Source organism: Heteronotia binoei, chromosome 1, assembly GCF_032191835.1.
Source record: "Heteronotia binoei isolate CCM8104 ecotype False Entrance Well chromosome 1, APGP_CSIRO_Hbin_v1, whole genome shotgun sequence".
Lineage (NCBI taxonomy): Eukaryota > Metazoa > Chordata > Lepidosauria > Squamata > Gekkonidae > Heteronotia > Heteronotia binoei.
This window is the reverse complement of record NC_083223.1, coordinates 163,693,193-163,719,788: the sequence shown is the minus strand read 5'-3', so window position 1 is coordinate 163,719,788 and position 26,596 is coordinate 163,693,193. Positions and strand designations below refer to the sequence as shown.

The following is a 26,596-nucleotide window of genomic DNA, read 5'->3' as shown; positions in this document are numbered from 1 at the left end:
ACACTAAACTCAGACCTCTGTGTTATACTGCTTTGTGATCCATTAGCAAGAAGTTTCATTGTTACTGTATTTAATGTGCATATCTTGAAGCATTCATGTGCTGCAAATGGTAGATGGCTTCCATATCTTTCTCCCTTCAATTGTAAAACCATTATTCTTGTACTGCTATTATTGGCAGATTGTACAATAATTCATTCTTCCCACCCTCCGTATTTAAGAACTGCCAGCATGTCTCCTTCTTTTTGTTATCCAGACCTGAGCTTGTTTACTCCGAAATAATTTTGACCGAATATTCATGGAAGTAGTCAGACTACAGTTATAGACATCCTAACATGGAAGTAAATCCCACTGAATGCACTAACTTCTGTGCAAACTTGGTGTAGGATAAGGTGAAAGTTTGTGAAGGGTTCCATTCTGTATCTGGCCATCCCCTATGTAGAACAGCCTGAAATTTGTACTCCAATCGAGGGTTCAGCTTTGCTGGGTACAGCAGGATTATCCCTTTCCTTTTACTAATAAGCTCTTTTAACCAGAGGTCTTAAGCACAAACACTAGCATTACTACTTTTGAGACAGCTGCAAACTGAACTATTTGTAAGCATAACTCAAAATGACATGTTGTGCCACAGCATTACCTTGGTGAGCAGGAGCTGTGGCTGTGATACAGCACTTGCTTTGCATGCTAAATGTACTAGGTTCAATCCCTGGTATCACCATTTGCCACTCAGGGCACTTTCAGGTGGCTATCTGCGCTGGTCTGCAGCAAAGAAGAAAGATTCCAGGCCAGTAGCACCTTAAACACCATCAAGGTCTAAACCTTCAAGAGTCAAAAATCCTAACAGAGGGAGCTTTGACTCTTGAAAGCTTATACCCTGGATATGTTGTTGGTGTTTAATGTGCTATTGGATTGGAATCTCACCCATGTCCATTATTTCTTATCTTACACAAGAGGATTTGATTCTTATTTCTTTCCTGCATACTTGTATTTGTCCATGCTGACTTTTATTTTGCTTCTAAATATCCAGCTGTTTGATGAGATCATTTGAATGTATTATCTGTCCTCAGTAGTGTTTCTCCTGACTATCTTCTGGAAATCTGACCCATGGCTTGGCCAATCTTTTCATCTAAACAGCTGAAAATGTTGAAAACCATAGGACCCACCACTGTTACCTCCAGCACACCACCTTAGTGGGGAAGGGAGTGGAGGCTATGAGATTGGATATCATCAATATTGCAGTCCTAAGAACACTTTCCTGGGAGTAAGGCCCACTGAATAGACCTAATTCTGAGTAGACCTGCTCAAGATGGCTGTGTAAGTCGTATTGCCAGACTTTGTCAGGGTACACTGAAAATCATGCTTGCTGTCACTTAAGTTATCAGATAGGTTGATTAAAAATAACTCATATACCAGCTTCACTTAGCCTTTCCACTGGTGTAATAAATACTCCTAACCAGAAAAAGTAAGTGTGTGGTATTCTGTATTTCTGTTGTTTGCTATTAGCTGTATATAAAAATAACAAAGTTTTGCAATTAATGTTTTGTGATAGAATAATATGCATAGGTAGTGTTGATTTTCTGTAGTTTAGTGCATAAACACAGGGTGGTTTTCTGTTAAATGCCATTGGACCTTAGACACAATTAAGTACACGTAGCTATCCCACAAGTGCTGTGATCTGCTTTTGAGAGAGTCAACAGTACAGAGGAAGGCTCTTGGCAGTAGAACACTTCGGTATTTACACAGTTTATTAGGATTTTTTTTCATGCTTCCTCACAGCATTATGGTTCATTTGTGAACTTCCTGAGGTTTCCCTGACTTTTTTCCTGATCTTTGTCAAACCTGCTTTGCTCCCAAGTTTTGGGAAAGACTGTAGCTAAGTCTTGATGGCTGCACTGCTGTGTGTGGAAAAGTTTGGATATTCCTGATCTTGCCCACACAGTAGCCATTTCCCCTGCAGTAGCATTTCCTCTTCCTACTGCAGAGAGATTTTCTTTTTTAATTGGCAATTTAATAGTGCTGTATATACATACCATTATACCAAAGTATACATCAGGTTCTCAGAATCCACAGGTTTCATTTTTGAAAAAGTCTCTAGTTTTTTTTCCTAGTGAAGATATATATGGGGGAAAGCTTCTTCTTTTTTTTTTAATAAAATGAAAGCTGGGAACTCATGGAGCCTGATGTATATTAACTGGGAAACTTAATGTGTGAAAACTCTGTCACTACTGTCAGGGCCAGCCCTGCCACTAGGCAAATTAGGCAGTTGCCTAGGGCGCTTGGGAGGTAGGGAGCGCCAAATTGGGCTTCCCTCCCTCAGCAAACGCCTAGTTTGCCTCCTCCCTCCCTGGTCAATTTCAGTGCTGGGAAACCGATGCTTGAGTGCCGCACTCCCTGGCGGGCCATCTAAAGTCGCCCCCCCCCCTCACTGAACACCTGATAAAGACTCAATCACTCACTCAAAGTCAGTGCTGCAGGGCCGGCCAGCTGGCCGGCCACAGTAGAAAGGAAAGCGTCTGCCACCGCTCCTTCCTCTCACTCCCTTCCCATCCAGGAGGCGGTGGCAGCACGTGTCCTTTCCTTCCCACTGCGACTGGCCAGTTGGCCAGCCCCGCAGCACTTTAGGTGTGTGGCTTTAGATGGCCCGCCAGGGAGTGCGGCACTCCAGCACCGGTTCCCCGGCACTGAAATTGACTAGGGAGGGAAGGGAGGGAGGTGGAGGTGTGTGTGGGGGGGAAGCCAGGGCGCAGCGACCCCGTGGAGGGGGGTGCTGTGGAGGGGGGGGCCCGGGAGTTTGCCTAGGGTGCCATTCGCCCTCAGGTTGGCCCTGACTACTGTACAATATTAGCAGGAAAACTACAGAGGCCTTTGCCTGTGTGGAAAATATCTTTTTAAGAAATCTTGCCCTTCCCCCAAGGGCACAAATGTCCCTTCTTCCATTTGATTTTCACAACAACCCCGTGAGGTTATTTAAAGTGAGAGAGAATAACTGGCCTACAACCACCTGTTAATATATGGTAGCCTGCTGTGAAGCATGGTAGATTATGAACTGTCAGAATGATAGGTGTCACATGACAGGAGTCACAAGACTACCCGGGCTGATGCAATAACTAGTAGTAACTGGATATGTTCAGAGGAGTCACAATGAGTCAGCAGAATTAGCTGATTGGTGGGCTGTACTATTTAGCCAGCAGAGTGCCAGAATGTTTTTCTCTCAATGTGTTTGGATTACTGGTGAAGCATTTTGTTACTCTGGACTGCGTATGTATTTATCTTTAGCTGTAAATATTTTGTATAATACACCGTTTGTTATAAAAGCAATTGGTGTGTTGGCTCTTCATATCGACCTTCCTATTGCTAAGGCAACTTCCTGTTGTGATCCACCTACACTCTGCACACGACCTTGCTGTCACCACCTACTTTTATGGCAAGTGAGGATTTGAACTGGGGTATTCTCAGACTTAGTCCAACACTCTTAAAAACTATGCCACACTGGTTACACACTGGGAAAGTGTAGAAATAATGGATAGGGTGATGGGCATGAGCCTTGGTCTTTTCCACAAAGTATCAAGCTATTTAAATTATCACCATCTTACTGTTTCAATGTGTAAACCAATTTTTATTGTTTTTGCAATATATTGAAAAAAAAATCATTAATCATACACTTAAAATAACCAACCAATACGCTACAAAATTTCCTCCCTCCCATCACCTCTATTTCATGACCGCTGGTATTTAAAATATAGAAAAAACAGCATAAAGATAAAATTCAAAATTATAGAATCTTCACTAAAAATTATTACACTAAACACAAGATTAGCAAAGAATATATAATAATCTAGCTCATTTACATATTAAATCAAATATCAATGTTTACAGCACATCTTCCCATTAAAAATTCAATTAGTATTATCAAAAACCACTAAGTGTCTCTTCACTTTCCATTGTTTTTCGACATAATTTTGAAATTTCTCCTATTCATCTTTGAAGTTCTCTAAATTACATTCTTTTAAGATTCTAGTAAGTTTGTCCATTTCTCTCAGTTTAGTACTTTAAGATCCAGTCCCATTTCTCTGGTGTTTTATCTTGCTTCCAGATTTGCGCATACAATGTCCTCGGAATTGAAAGCAGATACCACAACAATGTCCTATCTCGTTTTGGAAAGCTTTCCATTTGTAATCCCACCAGAAAGACATCTGGTGCTCTCTTGATACTGTAGCCCAAGATTTTCAAAATCTCTTGTTGAATCATATGCCAAAATTGTTTCGCCTTTTCGCAAGTCCACCACATGTGGTAGAATGTTTTTTACACTTCCAACACCTATCTGAAGCTTGATTATTCATTTTTGCTAGTTTCTTAGGTGCCATGAATCACCTATACAACATTTTCATACAGTTCTCTTTTATATTATAACACGTCGATATTTTCATAGAATTCTTCCATAGGTGTTCCCACATCTCCATTTGTATTTCTTTGTTAATATTTATTGCCCATTTTATCATTTGAGGTTTCACCACTTCGTCTTCTGTAGACCATTTCAATAGCAACTTATAAATCTTGAAATCAACTTTTCATTTTCGCCCAACAGCATTTTTTCCATTTCTGTTTGTTCCTGCCTTATACCTGTCTTTCTAATGTCATTCTCTACCAAGCTTTTAATTTGTTGCAATTGATACCAATTAAATTTGTCTTGCAAGTCTTCAACCAGTTTCAATTCCACCTTGCCTCCCTGGATTTTTAGCAGTTGTTTATATGATAACCATTTTTCTTCCTGTGGATCTGAAGACAACTTTATAACTTCTGTTGGCACAATTCAAACTAGTTTTCTCTCATCACCATATTTATTATATTTTTTTCACGTGTTCAACAAGTTCCTTTTTATGTAATGATGTGAGAAAAATCCATCCATCTTCTCCTTTCCATAATACATATAGGCATGCCAACCAAAAATATTTCCATGGCCTTCTATGCCAATAATTTTCTATTACACAAAGTTATCCAGTCCTTGATCCATACCAAACAAACTGCATCATGGTATAACTTTAAGTCAGGCAGTTGGAAGCCACCCCTTCCTTTCGCATCTGTCAGAATTTTCATTTTAATTCTAGGTTTTTTACCCGCCCATACAATTTCTGAAATCTGTTTCTGCCAGAGATTAAATTGTTTCTTGTCTTTCACTATTGGAATAGTTTGAAAAAGAAACATAATTCTTGGTAGAACATTCATTTTAATTGCAGAGATCCTCCCCAGCATGGACAAATTCAGTTTGTTCCACCTTAACATGTCTTCCTCAATTTTACACCAAAGCTTTTCATAGTTGTTCTTATATAAATCAATATTTCTCATTGTAATCTCCACACCTAAGTATTTTACTTTTGAGGCAACTTCACATCCAGTAATGCTTTGTAACTCTTTCTGTTTGCTTAATGACAAATTCTTACACAGGATTTTCAATTTTTCTTTGTTTATATGGAAACCCACCAGCTCTACATACTCTTTAATTTTATTTAACAGCAGGGGCGTCACTTGTAGTGGATTTTCATTAATAAACATCACATCATCTGCAAAAGCCCTATATTTATAGGAAAAACTTTTCAGTTTCAGCCCCTCTATTTCTTTATTCTCTTTGATTTGCATCAGCAAAATCTCTAAAGTCATTATGAATAGCAACCGAGATAGACGGCATCCTTGCCTTGTACCTTTGCTGATTATCATTTGTTCTGTCAGATCTGCATTCACACAGAGTTTAGCTTGTTGTTCTGTATAGATTGCCTTGACCATTCTTATAAAATCATCTCCTAATTTCAATTTCTCCATCACTGCAAACATAAAGTTCCAATTAAGATTGTCAAAAGCTTTTTCAGCATCAGCAAAGAATAAAGCTACCTCTTTTTCTGGATGTTTCTCATGATATTCTACAATGTCTATTACTGTTTTAATATTGTCTCTTATTTGCCTTCTGGGGAGAAAACCTGCTTGCTCCTCTTGAATAGAAATGTTCAAATGCTGTTTGAGTCATTCTGCTAGTATCCTAGCAAATATTTTATAGTCATTATTAAGTAATGAAATCGGTCTATAATTTTTGGCATTCGTGGCATCTCTAGCCTCTTTCGGTGTCAATGAAATAACTGCTTCTTTCCATGTATTTGGCACCTTCCCATCTTGTTCATCAATTTTTTAAGTTTTGGTACTAGTATTTCTGCCAGAACTTTATAGAATTTTGCTGAAAAACCGTCAGGACCTGGGACTTTACCTAATTTCATTGAACTGATGGCTGCGTCAATTTCTCCTTTTTTAATTGGTTCATTTAAAGTTTTTTCCATACTTTCTTTTAAGGGGTTCACTTTTATTCTTTGCAAATGCGCTTCTATTTTTTCTTTATTTGCTTTTTGACCTTTAAATAGTTTAGCATAATATTTGTAGAATTCCCTTTTAATTCCGGCTTGATCCACAATATCTTTACCTTCCAATATAATTCTATTTATAATTTTTTTCTCCCTTTTTTCCTTCATTTGCCACGCCAAATATTTTCCCAGTTTGTTAGTACCCTCGAAGGATTTCTGCTGTAGCCTTTTTAGATTCCATTCCACCTCTTTATTCAGTAAATGTCTCAGTTGACTCTGTAAAATTGTCATCTCCCTCAACATTTTCTTTTTCCCCTGTCTCTTTTTCAGTTCCTTTTCTTTTTTACCTATTTCTTTTTGTAAATCCACCAATTGTTTTTCTTTATCTCTTTTGTCTTTGTTATTCAATGTAATTAATATTCCTCTCATTACAGCTTTATACACATCCCACACGGTCTGAATTTAAACATCCTGATTTTCATTTATTTGGAAGAAGGCTTTGTTTTCTTTTTCAAGAGATGTCACTATTTCTACTTTTTGCAATAAATCTTCATTTAGCCTCTATCGCCTCACCTTTTTCCTCTCTTTTGCCAACCACATTAATGGATTATGGTTTGCACCTATTTTCAGAAGAATCTCTATTTTATTTGTAATAAGTCCCAAATCTTTAGTAGACCATAACATATAAATTCTTGAGAAGGAGTTATGCCTTGCTGAAAAGAAAGTATAATCACGTATGTTAGGGTTAAACTTTCTCCATACATCTTCCAAGCTTTCTTGCTTTACTAATTAAAAAAATGACTTTGGCAGCTTGCCATCTTTATTTTTTTTATTTCCAGATCTGTCCAAAGAATTCTTAATAGTTCCATTAAAATCTCCCATTAGCATTATTTGATCATATGTCACTTGATCTAATTGTTGCATAATGTCTTTAAAAAAACATCTTTTGCCCCATTTGGAGCATATAGTCCCAGTAACAATATTTTTTTCTCATTCATCAGCACCTCCACTGCAACAAATCTGCCTTTACTGACTTTAAAAATCAGCTTAGGCTCCAATTCTTTTTTGATATAAAAAACCACTCCCTTTTTTTTCTTTAGCTAATGAGAAAAATTCTTCACCCAAAGAGGTTGCTCTCAGACGTGTTAGCCTTGGTCCCAATTTCTGGTCAGACATCACTGTCCTCCCATTGCATATAATGGGTTCTTGGGTTGACTTCACCAATTAGCAATCTGATGACAGAGTTCAGTAGATTAGAGCATGCCCTTTCCAACAAACCCAAAATCACCATCCTCTGAGCTCCCTAGTTCAAGATATTAATTTTTAAAGTTCTTAATTTTTCCAAAATGGCGGCTGCGATTTTTCCAAGCCCCTTTTAAAAAAAGTTTTTCTTTTTCCAATAGCCCTTATAATTTAATTTCAAACATATAGTCCAGCTTGTTTTACCTTTTTGGGGATGATTCATGTCGGTTTTATAATTTTTTAAAGTCCCGTTCAGTTTTAAAAATGTAAAACTTTTTACCCTTCTTTAATGGCCGCCAATGTTTTTCTATGATTTCTGGCTCTAGAGAAGACCCGGATGCTTAAAAAATTCTCCTCTTTCAATGTTTATTTCCTGACTCTCTGGCCATGAAGTCTCATTCTCAATGGTTGATAATCCCACGATAGTTATAAAATGTCACTTCCTGTGTTGTCTTGAGAATCAGCAACTCTGTTATGTCGGGGGTGGGGGGTTCAAAGCCACAGGTATTTCAAACATCAGTTATTTTTCTGCACTTTTCTGCTTATGTTTAACTCCAAAAACTCCAGTTTTACCCCCTTCAACTTCTTCTTGACTTTATGCTCTTACAGTTAGTTCCAGCTCTTAAATCTTTTATTTTAAAAGTCTTATTTTAGTCCCGGAGTGATAGATAAAGATCTTTTACCTTAACAAAAGTCCATTCTTTTTCATACCGTTCACTTCACCTTCAGATGTTATTGTAATCCATAGAAAGTTGGAGTCCTGGTGAATTTATGTCAATTTAATGACTCCGGAGATCCTTTGTAGACTATGGAATGCAATTCTTCATTGGGGACTCTTCAAAGCCGAAAAGGAACCCTGCTGGGATCCCTCGTCAGCCAAAGTAAGTCCCCTCAAAATTCTTCAAGCATGTCTTAGACAGTTTCCTTACTGGAAAATGTAAGCAGCAGGCGTTGGAATTGCCTTTTATGCCCAAAACTAAGGCTCTGGTCTGCTCCTCCTAAAAGAAGGTCAATTTGCCATCTTCCAACTCTGGAAGTCATCACCATCTTACTGTTGTATTGTATGGGCCATAGTTACATTGACCTACAGAATGTGCCCAATTGAATTTGCTGAAATTGTACATTATTGTTTTTATGGTTTTATTGTATAATTATGTGATTTTAATCTTTAAGTTTTCATTGTGACTTAATTTATGTTGTTATCCACCTTGAGCTCACTCGTGGGAAAGGGTGGAATACAAGCCAGCAAAAATAAATAAATAAAAATAAAATAAATGGTTATACATTTTCAGTCCTCAATATACTGCCAGCCAAATGACTGACAATCCGTTCTATCATATTACAACAGGTTTTTTTCAGTGAGAGAAGAGTCTTTTTCAATTACTCATTTGATATCAACTCAGAACCTCTTTTATAATAAGAACATTTTTAAAATGTTGGATACTAACTACAACCAGTGAAATGGTTTCAGTTTACACTGGTGTTTTGTTTTTTTGAAAATTTCCCATTTAACTGATATTCTCCTGATTTATAGTAGTATGATGGGGAATACAAACTAAACATCTTGTGCAGTTTTTATTGCTTCTCTAGATAAAAGCTTGATGCAGAATTCCTGATACTAAGTATCTGGAAACAGAAGAATGTTGGCTGTCCTTGCTTAGAGACAATTCATTAAATTCTTGGGTATCTTTTAATGAAATTAATACAGAAAACTCCTATATAACTGCAAAATGAACTTAAAGTTGAAATGGTGATAGTCTCTGGAGCATCAAGAACATCAATGGAATAAAACTCTGATACAAACTTCTGTTCTAGAAGAAGTAGTTGTTTTCACACAAAGTAATATATATACTCCAAGTATATCATAGGTATTGGAAGGCATCAGGTTCGTGTTTCCTAAAGCCTTCCTCATTTTTTGCACTTATCCATCATTCAACTATAGTATGATGCAAATCAGGGTGTAGCAACAAGAAAATCCTCTCCAGGCAATGCTATTTGAAGATGTTTAGGGTGAAGAGGTAAGGCTTAGACTAGAACCAGGAAATCAGGTTCAAGTCCCTACCATTGGGCTTACTTGGTCAGTCCCACTGCCCCTCCATACCACAAGGTCATTATGAGGCTAACATGGAGGAGAGGAGAGCACATCACCCTGAGCAACTTGGAGAGGTGGGGTAAAAATGATGAGATTTTGTAGTATTCCATCAAAAACAGGAACAGTTTTTGGCTAACTGACAGTATCAAACAGCTAGGTAGCATGAGCACTTTACAAATTCTTTTTTTTTAGATGCAAATATTTTTGCAGTTCCTTTTTCTTGTTCATATGAAACTACCACTTACAAATCTAGACCAGCAAGTAAATGGGGCAGTGGACTCTAGTCCCTGGCTCTGCAAAGATTGCGAAGTTGTTGGTTGGACCATCTGCCTTCCCCACCCACTGTTTCCCTAGACCTCATGAAGGGCAAAACAAGTTATCTATTCTTGGTGACTATACCAGCAGCAGCTGCACCAGACAAGTCAGGCAAAGAGCAACTCAGTTGCTGGCTGTGAGTACATGCTGGGAGGCCTGTAAGCAGGGGGAAAAGAGTGGGGGGAGCTGGTCCAGGACCCCTAAAGGCATGGGGGCCCATAGGCTGGTGCCTACTTGGCCTAATTGTTAATCCAGCCCTGATGGGAACTTGGACTGACTGGAATGACTGGATTGGGCAGGAAGAAACAGCAATATGACAGGTTAGAAGAATCAATGGTCTCACTATAAATATGAGAAGGCACAATATGCTGCCCCGAGGTTGCAGAAAAATATGAAATCTAAACCTAAACACTTAAAAAAAAGTAGTACCAGTAGCTTTAAGAAATAAATCCTCTGAGTGACCATAGCTAGGCAACCACAAAAGTATTGCCAGCCTTGGTTTCTATCTGTAAAAGGCAGAGGAGGGGACAGGGCTGTTTTGACCTTTAAGGGAAGACTGTTTGGGGCCAGATTGAGCAGCTCCCACTAGGCAACTTGATGCCTGCATGACTCACCCAGATCTGGCTGCTCACTACTGTTCAACAGCAACTACCCCATGAAATGGTATAGTAGTTAGAATTTCAGACTAAGGATGTGCACTTGGTATATACCGAGTCCAATAAATACCTGGAAAATACCTTATCAGTATTTGGGGAGTATTTGTTCAGCCAAATCAGATTAGAGAATCTGATTCAGCTACCAAAATAGCCATATCTGAATAAAAGCTGATAGTATTTGGCTTTTATTTGGGCGCAGCTAGAAGGCATTTAAAGAGAATGCAGTTTCTTTAAATGCTTTCTGATTTCACTGGCTGAGTCATGCCACATCATGACTTGAAATTTTTTCTAAACTCACACAGTCACACTGCTGTGGTGGAGCAACTCATTAAGTGAATTCACTGAATTGCTCTGCTTCTGAACTCACAGAGTTGTGCCATCATGGTGGTGCAACTTGGCACATGAACTCAGAAGGTAAACTTCTGAACTTGCAGAGTCATGCCACTGCCACAATGTGACTCAGCGAGTGAACTCATGCCTTCTAAACATCATTATATTATATGAGGATGGTCCCCATATGGCATAATGGAGCTGAATAAATTCAGGTTTCCCAAATATTTACCTGAATCACAATGCAATAGTGATATTTTTCAGGTCCAATAGACCCAAATCGGGGGGGAAACCATCATCATCATCATCATTATTATTATTATTACACACCACCATCTCAAATTAGGATTTTAGAAATCCGGGTTTAAATCTCCATTCTGCCATGGAAGCTCACTAAATGATCTTGAGCCAGTTACACATTCTCAGCTGAACTTGTTGGGAGGATAAAATAGAGGAGAAGACAATGATGTAAGCTGCTTTCAGTCCCCACTGTAAAGAAAGGCAGAGTATACATGAATAATAAATGTGACCAGGATGGGGAAGAGATAAAGTTAGGTTGGTGAGGAGAGAAGGGGTCAGGGAAAGGTGACAACATGGGGTTGCCAGGAGGAGGGAAGGAGAAAATAGTGTGGGAAGGAGATACAGTGAAAATGAAGTGCCCATCTGGGCCTGGCTTGTTGGCTAGCACTGGACAACTATACCAGTTTCCCCATGTACAGTCTGCCAGTGGAAGGGAAAGAGGAAAAGCTAAAGATTGGGATGGAGGGATAAATGAAGATTAGTTGGGTGGTGGATGGGATAGAGAGATGGAAGTAGGGAAAAAGGAGAAGCTATGGGAGCTTTCAGGGAAGGGAATGAAGAGACAGTGCGGGAGGGGAAAATGAGATTTCTCCAGTCCATCTCCCCCTTGCCTGAGGCCCATGGTGACTGGAGGGAATCTGGGCCACTGGTTTCCTTGGCTGGGATGTCCCTTCTCCTGCCCTGCTTTTCCTGAGGTTTCAAGAGGCTGCTTTACCTGCCTGCACAGGCTCCAGGAGGCCCCAGTTGCTGTTGGCATCCTCCCCTATCCTGTTTCCTTCTGCAGCCTGCTGCCTGAGCCTCACCTCCTATCTGAGGTCTTTGCTGGGCCTGCTAGGCTCTGAGGCTGCTGCCGGTGCATTTCAGGGCATAACGTCACCCTTGCCCTCCCCCCACAGCCTTGTTTTAGACTGCCTGCCTCAGCAATGCTGTCCCCTGCTGGAGTCTTCTCTGAAGCAGGTGACTACAGGGGTGGTTCTGCCATCTCTGGACACCCCTGCAAGCCCTTGCAGATCTCCTACTTCTTAATAATAATAAATAATATTTAAATGGTACTTTTTTAGCATTCAAAGTGCTTCAAGTATAATTTCTTGGTGACCGTTACACCAAAATTGCAATCTATATTGTCTCTGTATTGCACAACTGAGGCTGAGAGAGCAACAGGCTTGTTTAAAATCCACTGTGTTCATGACAAATATGAAATTTTAATGAGCAATTTCTCGTTTTACATGTTAAGACTTCAATGACAGAACCTGCTCTTTTGAGGAGGCAAGGTGTAGGGTGGAAATGCGCATGCTCTGAAGAGAAACAGCCTCGGCTCGCCCCTCTCCGGACAAGAAAAGAGATTAGGACCGAAAGATAAGTAAATATTGAAGTTTTGGGGTCATAATATTTGGCAGTGAAGCTAGAGAGTCAAAGAAGTTAAAGGCGTGCTCAGAAGACAGCTAGCACTGAGAAAAAGGGAGTATTTTGGAAAACAGATAAGAACCGGAGGCAGTGATTAGCACCGTTAAAATGGCTGCCACTACAGTGAAACAGCTTTCCGAACAGATAGCACAGTTTCAAGCTTTAATGATGCAGTCTCAGAACAAAACAGAGGAGACTGTTGCTAAAATTAATAATGAAGTTAGCCAGATAAACAAGGATCTGCAAGATATTAGGCAGCTGGCCAACAAGGATGATAAGGCAGCGTCAACAAATCGGAAGGAGATAGTTTATTTAAAGGAGCAGATTAAAAGCCTCTCTGACAGAGCAAGAAGGGCAAACCTTATCATTCATGGTATTTCAGAAGACATTGACTCACGACACTTGGAAGACGGGATAATAAATTGGCTCTCAGAACAGCAAACAGGTGTTATGATTAATGCTGACCAGGTCGAGAGAGTCCATAGGCTTAGGTCTAGAAGGTCAGGAGGATCTCCGAGACCAGTGATAGTCAAATTTACAAGAGAAAAAGTGCAGCAGCAAGTCTTTTTGGCTTTGAAGAAGAAGAGGGCGCTGGAATTTAAAGGGAAAAGGGTATATGTGAGACAAGACTTTTGCAGTGAAACACTGGAAGAAAAAAGACAAATGAAGCCATTTGCAGATAAACTCTTTCAGAACAAGATATTGTTTACATGGGCTTACCCAGCCACTATTGTGATCTACAAAGAAGGCAAAAGACTCACAGCAAGGAACCCAGCTGAAGCAAGGAAACTCTTGGAGAAGATGGGTCTGGACCCAGGAGAAACAGGAACTCAACCAGAGGAAGAGCTTAATGTCGACGAACCAGAGGAGGGGCCTTCTACACGTCAGGAGAAACGACAGAGGACGAGACTATAAGATGTTCAAGGAAAAGGAGGAACTCCAAAAAAAAAAAGGGAAGTACCCCACAAATAAGAGGGAGGGAATATCACGGTCTTAAGTGAAGGAAGGAAATAATAAAAGATCCAGGAGGTGGGGGAGGTGTGCCCACCCGAAGGTATAGGGAGGGTCGAGAGATCAACCCAAAAGCGAGCCCTATACCAGAAGAGGGGAGGGGGGATGATGTGGAAGAGTGGGAGGAAAGGGTGTGGGAGGGGGGAAGGGAGAAAGGGGAGAGGCAGAATAGACTTTGTTATCCAGCCAGGGAAGGGAAGGGAGGTGAATGATTATGGCTAAAACTTTGAAAATGCTCTCACTGAATGTCAACGGACTAAGTTCAGACCTGAAAAGATATATTAACAAGAATGGCAAAACAACACAATATAGATATCGTGTATTTACAGGAAACACATAAGGCAAAGGATGATATTAAACCGTTGATTATACACCCAGGATGGAAAGTATTGGCTGAAGCAAGAAGTAGAACTAAGACGAGAGGAGTTGCAATTTTAGTCCACACAAGGATCGATATTAGGATACTAGATCTCATTAGTGATAGGGAAGGGAGATATTTGTTTATCAAAGGTAGGTTTCAAAATAGAGTAATAACGCTTATAAATATATATGCCCCAAATACAGGACAGAGGAGATTTTTGAATAAAGTTATGCAAAAGGTTCAGAAATTCTCAGAGGGAGAAGTTATTATAGCAGGAGACTTTAACATAGATATGACCAAGGAGAAGGAGGCCAGGTGGAAAAGGAATTTGGTAGAAGCACATGAGGTCTTAGGCTTGGTTCCAAAGCCGACACATTTATCAAGTAGACACAAGACAGCTTCTTGTATAGATTATATATTTCTTAAAAAATCAAATAATTGGGAGTTGAGGAAAGTAACAACCCATCCAATATGGATCTCAGATCATGCTCCACTAAATATAGAACTGGTGATAAAAAACGAACAAATTAGAAGGACTTGGAGATTTAACAGTATGGTCTTATTAAAAAAAGAAAATAGACAATATATGGAAAATCAAGTAAAACAATATTTTAGAGAAAATAAGGGAACAGTGGCCACAAATATCTTGTGGGAAGCAGCAAAAGCAGTGTTAAGAGGTCATTGTATGATGAAGGAGAAAGAAATAAAAAAAGAATGGTATGCTAACAAGACACAGAAACTTCAGGCGCACTGCAGAGCAGTCAAGGTATTAGATTCTGCCCTGATAGGAAAAAAAAGATCGATGAAATTAGGAAACAATTGGACTTTATGGATTCGAGGGCATTATGGAAAAAACAAACCATGGTAAGAAATGAGTTTCAAAGAGATTCAATAAACTCCGTTAGGAGATTGGCTAATTATCTCAAGACTAGGAAAGAAAAGCAAAAGGTGGAAAGTATTAAGAGACAAGGAAAGGTCACGCAGAACCCGAGAGAAATTAGGCAAGTGTTTCAAGAATTCTACAAAGAGTTATACGCTAGGAGGGATATAACAGAACATATTGAAGAAAGTGGAGAAGTGTTGGGAGATACAGATAGAGAGAGTTTGGAGAAGGAAATAACAGTTCAAGAAATAGAGGAAGTTGTGAACAATTTAAAAGTGGGTAAATCCCCAGGGCCTGACGGCTTTACTGTGGATTTTTATAAGGAGATGAAGGAGTTACTGATCCCCGAATTACAACAAGTGTTTAATGCTATATTGAAGGGAGGGAAAGCTCCCGACTCTTGGAGAATGGCTGAAATAACCGTAATATTAAAACCCCAGAAGGATCCTCGGGAAGTGGGTTCATATAGACCAATAAGTTTACTTAACCAGGACTACAAAATTTTCGCTAAAGTTTTAGCAAATAGGTTAAGGAACATATTACCTCATATAATAAAAGAGGATCAATATGGCTTTGTAAAGAATAGGAGTATTGCACATCCTATAAGGAATATATTTAATGTGTTGTACCATAAACGTTCTGGGCAACTTGCTTTACTTAAATTAGATGTATACAAGGCATTTGACACGCTGTCCCATGAATTCTTATGGTCCATAATGAAGAAGTGTGGGATTGGCCCACTATTCTTAAAAGCCATTCAAGAGGTCTATAGGGAGGGGTCAGCAGTGGTAAGAGTAAACAACGAACATACGGATCAGCTCCCAATTGAGAGAGGTGTGAGGCAGGGGTGTCCACTTTCCCCATCCCTGTTTATAATGGCGATAGAGCAACTAGCAGAAAGGATTAGGAATTCAGGGAGAATAGAAGGCTGTAGAATAGGAAAGGAGGAAATAAAAATCAATTTATTTGCAGATGACATAATCATGACAATATCTAACCCGAAAGAAGCCATTAGGGAAACGAAAATTATTTTAGAAGATTTTGAAGCAGTATCAGGCTTAAGGATAAATATGGGAAAGTCTGAAATAATGTACTTTAATGTTGGTTTGGAAGAAAGGAAAGAGATTAATAGGATAACTAATATGGGGATGGGAGTTAAGAAATTTAAATATCTAGGGATAGAAATTTATAAAAATATTAACAGGATAGTGGAGGGAAATTATAATAAAATCTGGGAGAAAATAGAGAGGGATATGCAGCAGTGGGGGAAAAGGACGATGAGCCTGACCACTAGAATAAAGAGTGTATCGATGTTTTGGATGCCAAGGTTGTCGTACCTTTTTCAAACGATACCACTGGAGTTAGATAAGCAAAAAATGACTAACTGGAACACTAAAATAAGGGAATGGATATTTGGTAGTAGGAAACTTAGATTTCCAAAAAAATTGGCATACAATCATAAATCAGAACTTGGATGGGGAGTCCCAGATATAGTCAATTATTATGAAGCATTTCAGCTTAAAGCATTATTAGAAATAGAGAAGGAAGGGGACCAGAAATGGATAATGTTTGAGAATGAAGCTAATAATGGGGTAGGAAAACATGGCATCTTTACGAACATGGGGGTGAAGGAACTTAATTTAAACGTGGGACCAAGGAAAAATGGGCTAAATGTTTGGAAGAAATGGCAACCAAAATGGCTGAATCGGGTATCTAGATGGACGCCATTCGAAGTGTTGATGGAAGGAGACAAGGAGCATAGGTGGAGCGAACTACTTAAGGCTAAAGGATTTAGAAGGGTAGAAGATTTGTTAATACTAGATAAGTTAAAACCATTACATGAATTTCAAGAAGTCGTAGGAATACAATACTGGCTTAAGGCCACAGGATTGTATACTAAGGTTAAAAAGGAAGTGGAAAAGAGTAACTTAAATGAAGAAGAACCTATGGAAAAGTTTTATAAATTAATGGGTAAAACAAAAAAAGGATTAGCAGGCATCCTATACAGGAGCATAAATTTAGGTAATGAAGGAGAATAAGCTACCTTCAACGGTCATGGAGTTTAGAAGGCCAAATAACGAAACGAACAGGGGAGAAGATAATGGAAGGTTTAAAAAAAGTTAAGATACATAAGGTTAGAGAAATGGAATTGAAATTTTTCACCAAATGGTATAGAACTCCGGCTACTTTAGCCAATATGTTTCCTGGGTTGAGTCCTAAGTGTTGGCACTGTAAGAAAGAAAAGGGATGGTATTCCCACATGTGGTGGGAGTGTCCTGAGGCCAAGAAACTATGGGATATGGTAGTGGGAATGATAAAGAAATTCTTTCAGGTAGAGCCGAGAATTAACTTTGAACTAATGCAGATGAGTTTATTAGGGAATGAAAAAACAGGGAAAAACAACCAACATTTACTAAAAGCAATGATATCAGCGGGTAAAGCGGTAATAGCGGCAGGATGGAAGGACAAAAGTAAATGGAAGGAAAGTACTTGGCATAACTACCTCTTTGATTTTGTCCAGTCAGATATAGCCGCTATAATGGTGCAAGAAGAATCATGGGAAGAAAAAAGATCAAGAATTAAAGAAAAGTGGCTGACGTATCTGAAATGGGCGAAGGAAGAAAGGAGAGTGGACATTCAGTGGAAGCTTCGAGTCCTTTGTCCCTGGCTGGAAGAAGAAAAGGATGCATAGACTAAGGGGGGTGGGTTGGGGGTAAATGTAAAATGGATACCAGAAACCATGTAGAGAAACGGATAATGTATTAATAATAAAAATATACATATTAAAAAAAAAAAGAGGAGGCAAGGTGTAAAAGAGAAATGAAATGAAAAGATGTAATGGAAGAAGACAATGTAGAATAGGATGGAATGCAAAATCAATTCTCCTCAGGGCAAACAATGGAAGGAATCGTGTATTCCAAGGAGGCAAACTACCTTTAAATCTTGCTCAGTATTTTTTGTAGAGACAACTTGAGTATTATGCTGAGCACAGATGGGTTAAGTCCGTATGTTATGCCCAGTGACTTACAATGGGTCTGATATTACTGACTGTCACAAGTGAGAGAGGAGGAAGATGAATATTACAAAAAGGTTGATATATTAAGAAGGGGAATTTAAGCAACATTCAAGGTATGTTAGAAATATTACCACATTAAGAAGCAAATGGGGCAAGTCAGAATCTGACAATGGTTTTCCAAACTGCTTATTTTTAATGTTTCTTCATGATGGTCCCATTTATTTACTTTGAACTCACCCTATATATAGGTATTGACCCAAACACAATACCAATATCTTTGTTTCCAGACTTAAAACTTTCCAGAGGATATTTGTGAATCTGTAAGATAGAAAAAAAACATTGTTATTGTATTTTCAGGTCCAGGAAAAGAAACAAGGCAACTATAGCATTTACATAACTGTTTATGAGCAATATTGATTTTCATATGGTTATTTGAACCCAAATGTACATCCGTAAGCACAACAGTTGGAGGCAATAATGCTTTTACATCCTTCAAACCTGAGCTATGTGGTTGCTCAAAAACAAAAGGGAATCTTGCTTACTTTAAATTCACAGTGCAATCCTAAGAGGGAGGTTGTGTGCAGTCAACACAGGGAGCCAGTTGACTCCCCCACACAGACGTAACTCAGAGTCAGAGGCATTTACACTGGTGCAGGGCACACTTCCATTGGTGCAGCTATATCACAGCTGCATGCCAGTGAAGTGAAGGCATGAACTTCTGCACCAACATAAATGTGGGCATTCCAGGGGACGTGGCACTAGTTAGGTGACTCCCAAAATGGTTTTAGCATGGAAATATCCCCCAGAACAGATGCAAAATTGCACCACCAAAAACACCAGCACAGCCCATTGGCAGCCATGGTAACTCCTAATTCACTCCCCCCACAGCTGCAGCCATGGCCTCAGGAACCCAAGCAGCTAGGATACCAACCAATATGCACCCAATCAACACACCCACCACACCAGCCCCACCCTTCCTCAGCACCCAATCACAGCCTTTCCAATCACAGCCTACAAATAGTTCCAGGAGGTTACCCCACAACTCCAGATGTCGGGCAAATGGCACAGAATGTCAAGCATTGGTATTTTGAATAATCAAGCTATTGTTTAAATCAAAGACTTGCTTTATTGATAATCCAAAACTTGGCCAAGGAACGATACCTTGGAAGTGATACAGTAAGTTACATAGCATGGCATCTTAAAGGCTACTTCAAAGACAAAGTTCAGATAGCTTCAAAACAAAACATACAGATGTGAATTGCAATTGCATAGAAGGTTCAAAGCATACTATCAACTAGCCATTTGGATACTACAACATCTCTCGGTTCCCACACATTCCTGGTTTGCTGATATGTAATGGAACTCGGGGGAGGTACATCTAATTTACAGTATGGAGATTACTTGCGTATCCTGCATCCTTGAGAGTCCCCAGGTGGGGGAAGCTTTGAAGAGAAATCTTTTTTCAGAAAAGGGGAATAGTTAAGAGAGAGAGGGAGGGGGGGTATGAACACCAAATGCATACTAAATCAACACCAGAAATATCATTCTTGACACACAATGCTGTCTGACAACTTTCTGCCATGTTGACATAATAACATAAGAGAAGCCATGTTGGATCAGGTCAATGGCCCATCCAGTCCAACACTCTGTATCACACAGTGGCCAAACACCAGGTGCCATTAGGAGGTCCACCAGTGGGGTCAGACTCCAGAAGCACTACCATCATTGCCCTCCAAACACCAAGAACACAGAGCTTCCCTGTCCCAGACATAGTGTTCCATCTATACCTTGTGACTAAGAGCTACTAATGGACTTCTGCTACGTATGTTTATCTAATCCCCTCTTAAAGCTGTCCATGCTTGTACTACTTGCAGCAGTGAATTTCACATGTTAACTATTATTTGGGTGAAGAAGTACTTCCTTTTTTTGTTCTAAGCCTACTGCTCATTAATTTCATGGAGTGCCCATATTGTATTGTGAGAAAGGAAGGAAAGTACTTCTTTCTCTATCTTCTCTATACCATGCATAATTTTGTAAACCTCTATCATGTAACCCCTTAATCATCATTTCTCCAAGCTAAAAAGCTCTAACCTCATTAACCTTTCTTCATAGGGCAGGTGTTTCATCCCTGTAATCAGTTTTATAATATAGTGGGTTCAATGCAATGAAGAGGCGAGGTGGTAGTGATCATAGCTCTTTTTATTATCACAGCATAGTATAGGGCTGTGCTCTAAGACTGGCTACTGGACCAACAGAGCCAACTATATATACATTCAGCGTTCCCATGCTAGCATGCTATTGGACCATTCAAACCAGCAGGGGCCCGAGATTGGAGCAGGACAGCAGGGATTTGGATCCTATTGTCCATCATTTCTGAGTCCCCAAGTTCAGTCCTACAGGCTCCAATAAGCCAGGCAAGAACACCATAAAAGATACACATTTCAGATCATATATACAACAAGTTTACTTGCCCTTTTTTACACCTTTTCCAGTGCTATAGTATCTGTACTGAGGGGCAGTAACCAGAACTGTATACAGCATTCCAAATGAGACTACACCAACAGCTTATACAGAGGCATTATGATACTGGCTGATTTGTTTTCAATCCCCTTCTCTCTCTCTCTCTCTCTCTCTCCTGGTTAGTTATCACCAGTTCAGACCCCATCAATGTATATTTATAGACAGAATTTTTGGTTCCAGTGTGCATTACTTTGCCCTTGCCTGTGTTGGACACTTACTTTAAGTGCACACATACCTTGGTGGCAGGCAAAACATTGAAAGGGCAAGCACTTGCGGGGAATACATCACAGGGAGAGCAAGTCTCTGGCTGACCTCTCCCAGTTTTTAGCCCCCACAGGTATACCAGCTTGTCCACTGGGATTCCAAGAGGCAGCCACACATGAAGAGATGTGCAAGGCACTCCTTCCCCAATCCCCATTTCCCCCCTTGGCCAACAACAGTGGCAACAAGCCACATTGACATGGTGTCTCCTGCTCCTAAACCCAGCAGTCAGGGGGGCAAGCAGCGGTCCTCCAGAGGCACATAGACCCCATGTACCAGGCAGGTAGGCGTGTTGGGGGCTGTCCAAGGCAGCTGCCAGGGGAGGGGGTGAAGGTGGTAGCAGTGCACTAGTTTGTTTGCGCCACCACTTGGCAGTACTCCCCCTGCACAAAACCTAGCAGCAGGTAGGGAGCCCCACCAACCTGAGTAGTAAGTGATCCCACATGATGGCCAAACCCTTCTTTTGTGGGTGCAGAACTTGATCATGGCAGAAATTGACCATACCAAATAAAGATTATCGGAAGAAGCAGCAGTAGGATGAGCTAATATTTTGTGACAGCTCGTAGAAGCGAATGAGAAACGTGGGATCAAAGTACTACAATGTCGCGTTTCATTTTCTATGCCTTGCTGTACAGAAGAAGAGTTTTTTGGAGCCTTGTTCTCTATTGGAAATTATTCTACTGGAACATAAACCTCTGGAAGCATTGTTCTTCGAACAAGACTACATCACTTGAATTTCTACCTACACCCAGCTACTGGAAGTTTACAGACATTGGTTTGTCTTTGAATGACATGGGTGAGGGTATATGTTCTCTATATTTATTTGTTGTAATATGTATGAATAATTCTGTAATATATATTTTTAATAGTTTGGAATCTGTTTAAAACACATTGTTTGTATATTAACATAGAGGCTGGTTTTCGCGGAGGTGTTTCACCTTAATTCCCTGCTCCATTATCCATGTTGCTCTTTGTGGGTTGTTCAATCCCCAGGGAGGGGCAGGGGATCCCTGGTTTGGAGGCCCTCCCCCTGTTTCAGGGTCATCAGAAAGTGTGTGTGGGGGGGAGAGGGAAACGTCTGTTGGGCACACCGTTATTCCCTATGGAGGCCAATTCCCACATGGTATAATGGAGAATTGATCTGTGGGTATCTAGGGCTCTGAGGCCCCCCCCCCTCTTTTTTGAGGTAGAGGCACCAAATTTTCAGCATAGCGTCCAGTGCCTCTCCTCAAAATACCCTCCAAGTTTCAAAAAGATTGGACCAGGGATTCCAATTCTATGAGCCCCAAAAGAAGGTGCCCCTATCCTTCTTCATTATTTCCAATGAAGGGAAGGCATTTAAACAGTGTGCAGTCCTTTTAAATGTGATGGCCAGAACTCCCCTGGGAGTTCAGCTGTACTTGTGATGATCTTGCTCCTGGCTCCACTTCCAAACTCGCCCGATATTTCTTGAATTGGACCTGGCAACCCTAGTGCCAATGATGCTTTTATTGGCATGTGTGCAAGTACTTTTTTCTCTTCACTATGTCAGCAAAATTTAGAAAAAGAGACCTGAAGTGGCAGTTAGGCCATCATACCTTAGGAGAAGCCAGAGCTTTGAAAAACTTGAAATCCTGTTCCACTTCCAGAACTCCAGGCTTTTTGAAAGTTAAAGCGCTTCTAGTCAATGACTTCCACCTGTTGGGGGGGGGGGGCAGGGTAACAGTAGGAGAAATCAGGGAAAACCATATTTTGTTTACCAAACATGCAGATTTATATCACTGTATATATTATAAGCTGGGTTCAGGTAGCTGGCTCAAGGTTGACTCAACCTTCCATCCTTCCGAGGTCTGTAAAATGAGTACCCAGCTTGCTGGGGGGAAAGTATAGATGACTGGGGAAGGCAATGGCAAACCACCCCGTAAAAAGTCTCCCGTGAAAATGTCGTAATGCGATATCACTCCAAAGTCAGAAACGACTAGTGCTTGCACAGGGGACTACCTTTATTACCTTTTATATATTATGAATAACACCAAAATGATAAGAAATATAATGACATTCAACTGTGTCAGTTTAAAGGAATTAAGGGCTGCATTGCTATGGATGCTTGTAGGGCCCACTGAACTCAGTGATATGGATTCTGAGCCATTATAATTAGCATTTTACATAATCCATTCAGTATTCCAAGTTGTTCACATACATTATTTTGTACTTCTTACAACAGTCCCTGCAAGACGGGCCAGCATTATCCCCAGACAGCAGATGAGAGTCCAAGGCTGAGAGTGGTTTGCTGTAAAGTCACTCAGTGACTTTGGGGCAGTGTTGAACTAGGGGACTGTCTGAATTAAAGTTCATTTCTTAACTGCTGTATTTCTTTATCTAAATCAACTGATGATGTGGTAGAGGGCTTGGACGACTGCCTGGCTATTGTGATTATATGGTTAATGTTGAACTAGTCGAAACCATAACATAACAAGATGGATAATGCTGGTTTGGAAGGCTGACATCTTGAAGGACACTGAGCTTTCCACATTTCTTGAAGTTCAGCTGCCCCTTGCTAACTGTGTTAGGAGACCTAGGATTAACCCCCAACACTATTGCTGAAGAAGCAGGTTAATTCAGCAGCACACAACCATCTTCATGTAGCCTGGAGGATGGCTCCCTATGTTGACCCAGCTAATCTGAACATGTGGATCTATACCACAGTGACCTCAAGGCTAGACTACTGTATCACAATTTACCATAGGCCTCTCCTTAAAGTGAATTCAGAAGCTTAAGGTGGTAAAGAATGTTGCAGTTCAGTTACTCACAGGAGCTAGGTGGATTATGCATGTTGCACTCATTCTGCAATCACTGTATTGGCTACCAATCAGTTCAAGGTTCTGGTTATTACCTCAAAAGTTCTTCATGGCGTTGGACCCATATATCTGCAGGACTGCCTCTCTTCCTATGCTCCATCATGCCAGCATCATTCATCTGAGCAAAATGAAAATGCCACCTTGCATATGTGCAAGATTGATGGCTACTCGTACATGTGCATTCTCTGTTGTGGCTCTCACTTTTTGGAACAGCCAGCCTCAGGAAGCCATTAGAAAGACTCTCACCCTTCTCTCATTTCACATATTATTTAAAACAGAATTATTCAGAAGGACATTTTTACAAATGAAATGTGCACATCAGATACCTTTCCCTTTTTGCATTATTTTCCTAACTTTTGTAATCATGTCCAATTACATTGTTTTCTGGATGTTTTATGTTGTCTGAATATGTTGCTTTATCCACCTGTGATCCACCTTAAATTTCAGTGAGAAAACAGGCTATAAATATAAAGAAATATAAATAGGATTGGCATGTTGTTTACAGAGAGAGGGGGAATCAGCAAAAATTCCACTCTTCCAATGGACTGACATAATTACTCTGCATGGAAAGGAAGCTTATTATATTTCTGATTTAAAAAGCAGATGAAGTCTCAATTCTTTGGTGGTCTTTTGAATTTTGCACCTTGGCAGTGTACTAAATAGCTCCAGGACTGTATGACTCTGCAAGCACACACAGAACAATATACATGCAGACTTACTTTTCCCTATCAAGCACTAGAGGATATTCGAACTTTTGCTTTTTTTCCATATACTTGTTGTCTTCTTTTATTGTGAAGGGTAGGTCATTCACATCACAAGGCAAAATTATATCTGTGGATTCAGAGAGTTCAAACAATCGTCGCTGCCCAAAATAGCCAATGTAGTGTCCACTGGGTCCATGCCAGAGCCTACATAAATTTTAGGGAAAGCCCAAGGAAAAATGTTAAAATCATTTTTTAACAAAAAAGAAGTAATAAAGCCTAATTATGCCATGCTCTTCCACCTTCCAACTGTTATCAATGATATCAGGTGCACAGGGAATCCCTCCTTTGTGCCTGAATCAAAATCCAGGAGACCATCTCCTCCAGCTTCCAGGAGCCATCAGTGAAGCCATTGTAGGGAAGCCGGGAAGAAGTCAGGCACCTCTCCAACTCATTTGAATCCAGGTCAGATAGAATCCCCTTCCTGAATCATATTCTGTGTAGAAACTTGGCATTTGTATCCAGTGTTGATTCCTGTGAGCTACTTCAGCAGCCAATACTTGGCTGAAAACTGGGATTAAATTAACAAACACAGTTATGCCAACCAAATAAGCCAAACAAGCTAACCACATACGATTGTCTTAACATTAAAATTCCTGAATATACTAATCCTCATGGAATCCAGACATTATGTCCCATCTGTTTGAAATATGGCATAGTTAGCTTACTTGGTGACAGGTTTAAGATAACCAAATTTAACATAAGAACATAAGAGAAGCCATGTTAGATCAAGCCAGTGGCCCATCCAGTCCAACACTCTGTCACACAGTGGCAAAAAAATTTATATATGTATATATATACACACACATACACACACACACTGTGGCTAATAGCCACTGATGGACCTCTGCTCCATATTTTTATCTAAACCCCTCTTGAAGGTGGCTATGCTTGTGGCCACCACCACCTCTTGTGGCAATGAATTCCACATGTTAATCACCCTTTGGGTGAAGAAGTACTTCCTTTTATCCGTTTTAACCTGTCTGCTCAGCAATTTCATCGAATGCCCACGAGTTCTTGTATTGTGAGAAAGGGAGAAAGTACTTTCAGACCCACTGTGAAATGAAGGAGATACAGTAGTTTCATTTTTTAAAATTTTTGTGGTAATATTTTACCTTTCAATATGTCCCATATTCAGCTTTAATTATTTGAAAACTTCAGAAATGATCCTACTTTTCTTCTTTTTATTAACATTATTAAAACCCTGTCATGTCATTTTAACTTTGTAGAGCAAGATAAGTTATGAGTATTTGTGCTCATGAAGAGTAGTGTATTTTGAAAGTTTTCCCCAGCATGCTCAAAAAAAATAAGGTGATGTCTGCTGAGCTGAATGGAGAAACAAGTGACAGTGATAGTAGCAGCAAAACTGGTTATTTTGGGGAGGGAGATCTAGGCAGAGAGAGAGAGAGAGAAAAGAACATATTGGAAAAGGTTTGTTGGAGTAAAAATAGTTTTATAAGGTTATTTTTTTACTCCCCTCCCCTTTGGTCCTGTGGTTTGAAGTCACCACAAAACACAACAATAACCCCTACAAACCTTCATTATATTACTTAAACAAACTTATCTCACATTCAATGGAGTAAGCAAAATACCCCCCTCTCTTTTGGATTGTGGTGTTGTGGGGTTTCATGTGCAATGGTTACAAAGGAAAAAGCAAACATTTTTAAACAAAACATTTTTGAAGCCTTCACTGAAGACTGCTTTGAGGGGAAACCCTAGTGATGTAGGGGCAAGGAATTAACCCCCACTGAGGGTCCTCTTCACCCAAGTTTTCCTTTCTCTTCAAAGCATTCCCTGCTCTATCCCCTTAAATCCTGTAATTGAGAGAGAGAACACAACTGAACATGGAGCTTTTTCTTGGATGCCAGCTATTTCGTTTCCCTTTTCAGAAAGTCAAAGAAATTATATGAAAGGCACCATGCTCCACCACCATAGCCACAATTGTAATGAATGTCCAGGCAGAAATTAATCAAGGCACTTCTTCCTTTGCATCCCTAATTTGACAGGATTACTCACAGACAGAATGACAGTTGTATGAGATCAGTGCTGAAAATGCCAAAAAGTTAAAACATATTATGCTTTATAACATATTTAACATATTATGTTGCTGTGCAAAAACAAATGCTAGTACTTGAGTTAAATTATTTTTTTCCTGACTATTGAGTCTTTTGGAATAGCAAAATCCATGGTTGTTCTTGGTACTTCTGCTTGTACTTCAGAGTTTAAGGATTCCCTAGCCTCACTGATCATCTATACAATAAGTCTGATT

General features: G+C 39.9%; 1 protein-coding gene across 1 annotated transcript in view; it reads right to left on the bottom strand.

Moving 5' to 3' along the window:
- The window catches only part of WDR64 (WD repeat domain 64), a 167,709-nt gene that overhangs the window by 1,339 nt on the left and 139,774 nt on the right, over positions 1–26,596 (bottom strand). Inside the window, exons 24-26 of the mRNA XM_060242140.1 lie at positions 24,286–24,474; positions 22,307–22,406; positions 18,186–18,266 (exon numbers count right to left, since the gene is read on the bottom strand). Of these exons, the coding sequence (XP_060098123.1) occupies positions 18,186–18,266; positions 22,307–22,406; positions 24,286–24,474 (370 nt within the window). The remainder of the gene's footprint in view (positions 1–18,185; positions 18,267–22,306; positions 22,407–24,285; positions 24,475–26,596) is intronic.